At 48.0% G+C, this 6,685-nt stretch overlaps 1 protein-coding gene across 1 annotated transcript in view; it reads right to left on the bottom strand.

Annotated features, from left to right (window-relative positions):
* Positions 1-367: 367 nt before the first annotated feature.
* The window catches only part of LOC112968202 (ATPase family AAA domain-containing protein 2-like), a 13,853-nt gene continuing 7,535 nt past the window's right edge, over positions 368-6,685 (bottom strand). Inside the window, exons 10-16 of the mRNA XM_026070184.1 lie at positions 5,742-5,868; positions 4,683-4,866; positions 3,660-3,845; positions 2,859-2,994; positions 2,470-2,579; positions 1,745-1,873; positions 368-409 (exon numbers count right to left, since the gene is read on the bottom strand). Of these exons, the coding sequence (XP_025925969.1) occupies positions 368-409; positions 1,745-1,873; positions 2,470-2,579; positions 2,859-2,994; positions 3,660-3,845; positions 4,683-4,866; positions 5,742-5,868 (914 nt within the window). The remainder of the gene's footprint in view (positions 410-1,744; positions 1,874-2,469; positions 2,580-2,858; positions 2,995-3,659; positions 3,846-4,682; positions 4,867-5,741; positions 5,869-6,685) is intronic.

Raw genomic sequence — 6,685 nt, 5'->3', positions numbered from 1 at the left:
TTGTGCAGTGCTGTACTCTTCGGAGCTCTTCTGAGTTCCAAAGGCACTGACAACCATTGGTCACACAAAAAAAGCTAGGCACGAGACATTCAGGCAATGCACATTGGGAAGGAGGGCCAAACACGCTCTTCTCAACAGATCATGTATATATATATATATATATATATATACACACACTATATATATGGGACAAAAAATAGTGAGTCAAAGCAAGCAAAGGCATTGATTTGCCTGTTTTTAGTATATTTTACGATATACTTGCACACGTATGCCAAAGCTCTCTTGCCTGAATTAGGCACAGATAACCTGGCAGCACACAATTCAAAGAAAACATCACGGAGCTGAAGTCAGTCTTCTGAAGTTCTCATTACTGGGCACCAAGGAAGGCTCCAATTTCCTTCTTCATTTCCTACAAAGAAAAAGATACTTATCAAATAGGTGTGCTGAAAACATCACAATGTCTTTTTAGTCCCTCTAGCTTTAGAGGCACCCCTATGTGTCCCAAGCAGAGTAAGAGAGAGAGCCTGCATGCACCTGCTTTCAAAAAGCGTGATGAGGAGAGACGTCCCAAGAAGCCACACCTAGCAGCTGAAGAAGGTACTTTGTGCACCTGCAGYAATTCCTTGTTACACTTTCCCTCTGCGTACACTCGGGCYTGCTCCTTACCTACTTACACAGGGCAGCAAGAATAGCAGAGATTGTTTGTCAAGCTAAAGGGAGAAGTGGGAATCAGAGAAGTGCAATCACCTTTCCTGAACTGCAGCACTACACGTTCTTCAAGCTACAGCAGCTCACAGGCCCTGCGATAACAGAAAAGAATTCCCTTCCCAAGCCAGAACATGCCATCAGACTGGATGAGATGGGCACACTTTTGAACCTCGTGGCTTCCTGGAGCACAAATACTCCTCCCTGTGTCGCAAGCAGAACAGAGCCTGTGTTCTCGCTCTTTGTCAGGTGTGCAAGAGGGGATGGAGACGAGCAGGACTTAGGAGAAGGGACCTCCTCTTTTCAAGGCAAACTGCAGAGGCACAATGAATTTTGCCTCCTCTGATGCACCCGCATCTCGGAGACCAGTGGGTTTGTGGCTCTTGAATGTGAAGAGTGAATTGCTGGCGTATCTACACTGACTCCGTCCCGCGAGTGCCTCACTTGGGCCGCGGTGGCCTCCTCAAGATTTCTGCTCACTTCTGGCAACTCGTAAATCCTCCTTGACAAGAGACCTCAGCGAATCTCAATAAGCAGTGTAACATCGGCTGAGGCAGAAAGCTCCCTCCGCGTGCAATTCAAGACGCTCGCGCACACTAGTCTAAAGGAGATTATAGTGGTGGCACTAGAGAAAAATCTCTTCCCAGTTGCTTACCATGCTTGCCTGCCTGTAAGGGGAGGAAGGGGAAGGGACAAACTGAGACCAGTGCCCTTCTTTCACAGCCCCCTCCCCAAAGAGAGGCCCTCARGAMAAGCYRTTCACAGACTCCCAGGTGAACTGCTTTGAAAGGGCTGTRTGCGTGGAATCCCTCGTCTTCCGGTTCGGGCTTTGTCCTGCTGAAACTGCCAACAGTCATGCCAAAYGTAACAACCGCTTTGCAGTATGCACCAATTTCTTCCAGACAGAAATGAACAACTCCTATATTACATGGACCGCTAAGCAGCAAAGAGATGAAGGTTAAAGAAGCACGATATCCACAATGTACCCATGCAGGAACCGTCTAACACTGATTGGAAGTGCGATGTGAAATAGTGTTACCTCTATTAGCTGAGTCTTGTCATCGTCTTGTTGATGCCGGTAGATACACTGGCTGAGCACAACATGTAATTTTTCCAGGTGGAAGATGCTGAACTTCTTCGTTATCTCACCAGCAGCACTCAGCAGTTGCTGAAGCAAAAGGGGGACAATACAAGTGCAAAATAGCATGAGATCTTTTGAACAGCCTCTGGGCGGGGTCAGAAACTAAACCAGGACAGTGTAACACAACTCGCATCCTCCTTTCTTATATTGCTAAATAAAATATGAGTGAAACTTCAAAGAACAGACTAAACATCGCTCCGGATTTCTGGGGAGGAAATGAGATAATTGGTCCTACTTCAGAGAAAAAAGCAAGGCTTGGATTTCAGCTAGCATTGCGTTACTTCTCAGTCTATGCCATGAACGATCCTAATGGCAAAGCAGCTTCTTCCAGAACAGCAGCAACTGCCGTGGCCCATTGCGCAGTAAGGGATAGAGGCTGCCACAGCACAGGCACGAGTGCATTTGAGGGGATCGTATCACTGCAGCACAGGACACTGGCTGGAAGAGAGGCTACAGATCTCCTGGAAACGCTGCTGACGGCRGGGAACGGGAGCCTCCCCAGCTGCTTCTCTTGACCCCTGAGCTGAACTTTCACCACGTCTACAGCTGTGCTGGCAAAACAGATAGCTCATGTGTCTGAAGCAGATCAGGAAGCAAAGGTGGATCGGTCAGCTCCAACCTACCCTTAAACAGATGTCAGTCTCATTCTCCTCACTGGATGGGAATTTCCTCCTCTTTCCTGTTACGCTGCCTGACGGGGATGTGTCGCTTCTGCGTTTTCTACTTGTTACAGCTGCACAGAGACATTAGAAACAGCAAAGCAAAACATTAGCTTTCTTCAGTTCTAGCATTGCCATCTGACGTGGCGTACAAGCAAAAGGATGAAAGGGACTGAAGTATCACCGTGCTGTCTCACTGCATACGCAAATCGAGAAAGAAGGGGGAGCAAGTTAAGGGGGTCATTTTGCTTTCAGATTTTAAAAGAAGAGGACAGAAAATCTGTTACCAAAACAAATGCTGAGTGGCTGCCCCCGTAACAGTTAGCAAAGCTGTCTTTGTAGCATATCCTTACCTCCTTTCCTTTTTGACGCAGCAGGTTTAGCAGCTTGATTTAAAAGCAAGTCCTCAGAGAACTCTCTGCCTTCTTCCTCGCCAGGCAACTGGACATGGAMAACTTCTCCATAAGCATCAGAAAATAAATCTCGGACCTCAGGTGGGAGGAGAAAAGACATTGCAGATATAAGGCCACAGAAATTCAGGGTTGACTCCAAAAAAACGAGTACCTTTTCAAATTCAGCTGAGTACTGGTCTGACTACGAGAGAAACTACGGTAAGGTAGCTTCTTGGCCCTGAAGGCTAGATTTTCATAGGTTACCGTGGCAATGTAAAGCATCTTCTTTAAGGGACTCTTCTGGGATTAAAGSTCAGTGACGGGCCCATCTCTTACAGTGCTTAAAGAGATGACATCTACCACCTCCAGGGCTGCCTGCTGTGTATTTACTTGCCTTGCTGTCCTTCCATTTGAACCCTGGTGGCAACTACGGGGGGACCAGGCAGGGTTCAGCAGACCTGAACTCCCCGCTCAACTGTGACGGCTTTGGATTATTCTCTGAGAGGGAATTCATGCATGTGTCCGAGAAGCCCATAGGGGCAGGGAAGACTGAGTCAAAGTGAAGCTCTTGACTCCGAAAGCCTTGTAGACAAATGTGCTCAGCAGTGATTGCTGCCTAAGCCAATTTCCAAAGATTCAGGCAGGCTGCCCTGGTAACACCAAGGAGCCCTCCACTTTGGGGAGCGCAGTATCCAGGTGCTTACTGGAGAGAGAAATTCCAATGAGACAGAAAAAAAGCAGGAAAAGCAGCACTAGAAATACCTCTTGGGGGAGCTCCGCATGACATACATCTGATGTTGCAAGCAACAAAACTGGAGCGTATGCTGGGATGTTCTCTAATAACGTTGTAAACGTAGCTCTCAGCGTGACTCCAGCAGCCTCCCACCATACGGGGATATGAGGTATATAAAGGATGCTTGGTGCTGTCCTCTGGGCTTCTCGCATCAGCTAGTAAAATGGGAGTTTGGATAAGAATTCTGAACCACGTAGAACAGGCTGCTAATAAGCAGCGCCGTGTCAGTCAACATAGCCTACAAAATACCAGTGCCTGAAGACAAAATGTCAGAAGAAAGCCACAAGACTAAGGTGACATTTCTACTGGGACTCAGCTGTAGACTTTGCTGCACRGACAGAAGCAGACCTGATTTTGGACCTGCTTCGATGTAAGGTAACTCCTCAAGGGCCTCACAGCCCRGTCCGTGTGGCRGYGCRTCTACCACGTGAACAGAGCGGCAAGCATCCTCTCCCAGGCTGACTATCTTTGGGCACCTGGTCAGGTGACCAGCATTCAGGCAGTTGCAGTCACAGGATGGAACGTACTAGCAGTATAGCCGGGCACTCATTAGAYGCTGTGGCTAGATGACCACAGATGCCAGTGTCACATAACCCAAAAGGAAGTGTTCCCTTTATGTGACTGAGGAGCACCCAGCCACATAGCATGTCTAGCCTCCCTTGCACAGCTCTCAAGTGCTTCTGCTAAGGGTTAACCTGTGAAAAYACAGTGATGCCAAACAGCAGAATGGACTCCCTGCCTAAGAGGAAAAAGGAATAAAACAGCACCGAGCCTATACGTTGCACTCTAGTTTTAACTCTAGCTAACCAAAAGTAACTCTAACTCAGTATCTCTAGTTGAGAAAAAGACACACGTGTGCAAATATGAAGTGTTCTGGCAGTTTGCTTGCCTTTACGGCATAGGCTGCAGCGCTACAGGCTCAGCATTAGCTGCGCTTCATAACTGCACCCAGCTAAAAGAATCCTCCTGTTCATCCAGGAGAGAAGAGATACCTGTGCRCATCTTTCTTCAGGCGACGTGCTACTAACAAAGAGAGCCGGCAGGTCCAGTGTGTAAACTGCAAACTTCTCCAGCGCGTGTATTACTGCAGGCGCCAAGTGAGAACTTTGCCCATATCCGGGCTCTCCAGCTATTAAGAACCTTGGCCTGTAACACGTGGGCTGGCAATAAGCATTTCTAGAACAATAAGAAGAAAACAAGCAGTYTGAAAGCAAAGTGATCAGTAAAGACACAGATGTTCAATCCCTCCTTCTTTTTCCTTGCTTTTCTTTTTTTTTTTCCCCCCCCCCCCCCCCCACACACACTCTCCACACTCCAAGAGGTAAGAAGCTGTTCTGTGATCAGGAAGACTGCCAATGCTGATTTCCTTAAGGACTTGTTCCATACCTCCCCTAAGCAATCCTGCYGATCCTCACCACACCTGCTGTTCATTTGGCTGGGCAATTAACGGTTCTTAAATCATACACGTGCACTGGCCAGCCCAATACAGGACCATGGCTCAGACAGCCCAACGCAGGGGAGAATTATCATGTTCTCTCCCAGCACACACCGGTTGGGATCTCTTCACCACCCAGACACTCATTTTCAGGATGTCTTTCAGAATGTAGCAGCTTGGAGATGGCCACATCTGTCAAGTTCCACTGAAAGTGGCGAAACGGCATGGAGGAACGTGGGAGGGAGGGATGTAGGGAGGCAGGGAGGTGGGGAAGGAAGCAAGGARGCAAGGAAGGAGCAGAACAAACAACATGTCTGGGGAGAAAAAAACTRCATGGGCACTGAAACACACATTAGCTGCATCTACAGAAGTGCAAACCTGGATGGCGTAAATTGCAACATTAAGTACAAGGAACTGCAAGATGTATGTTTTCTTCAGGCATTCTCATTGAAGCATCCCTTCCCTCAAGTGCTGTTAGTGATTCTTGCTTTATTATTAAGAAATACGCCTGTCAAAAGCATTTGGGTCTACCGCCCTCCCACTTAAAAATGGCCAAGACTGCTTGCAAGGACGCAGCAAGCTGAAGAACTGGAATCAAAGGCACACCGACATTTACCTGTTCAAGTGAAGGAATGCTTGCTGCTGTCGACTGGGCATTTGACAACACAGCTCCTCTGCAAAACCTGAAGGTGACTCCTCATCACTGTACATGCAACCATGTTCTAAGATAGGATTTGCACCATCTGAAAGACAAGAGAGGTTTGTTAACTTCCCCAAAGACTCTGTACCTCCCTCCCTCACACTAATACAGCTTTGAAGTGAGTGCTCAAACCCAATGTCTTGTCTTGTCTTCATTGGATGGGCACACACTGAATGCTAGACACCTAAAGCATCCAACAAGGCCACTTCTTTGTGGAGCCGGAGGGCACAGTAAGAGTGTGGAAATTAAGGTAATGGGGCGGCAGCAAACTCCCATTTGTCCGAGGACTGCTGGGCCAGCATATACAGACCAGCGCATCTTCTAAATGCAGCCTCTCAAAGGTCACTCGAGGAGGTAGTGGAAGGTGGACAACACGAGGGGGGGGGGGCACATTTCTACCAAGCCCCTTGCCTCTCCGCCTTCSTTTCCTTAGTGGGTTTCTGCCTCTCTTTCACCCAGAGAAATGAACCTAGCAGCTCTYCCTGGACTAGTACCGGTAGGATAGTCCCAAGGAAAGAGCATAGAACTAGTCAGYGACCTCCATCGATCACAGYGTGGAGTGCTTTAGCAATGCTTTTGCTCTCACTAAYKGACAGACTGGACCTGATCAGGCTTGCTGCACTCAGAAGGSYCAGCTCRCACATCCTAGGCAAGCAAAGCCCCAAAGCATACTCTGCTTCAATATTCTCATCTCACATGCACGCCTCTAGTGTGAGCCACACGCATTTCAGTTGAAAGTGGCRATGTCCAAAATCATATTCCCTGAACCAGTTACCACTTAGTGTCGTGGTCCTGAAGCTGTTTATTCTGAGAGGGAAAGAGGTGCCTCACACTTCAAGCCTTAACTCAGCCTCTAACAA

This window comes from Apteryx rowi, unplaced genomic scaffold (assembly GCF_003343035.1).
Source record: "Apteryx rowi isolate R43461 unplaced genomic scaffold, aptRow1 scaffold_306, whole genome shotgun sequence".
In the NCBI taxonomy this organism is placed as follows: Eukaryota; Metazoa; Chordata; class Aves; order Apterygiformes; family Apterygidae; genus Apteryx; species Apteryx rowi.
This window is presented reverse-complemented; position numbering and strand designations above follow the sequence as displayed.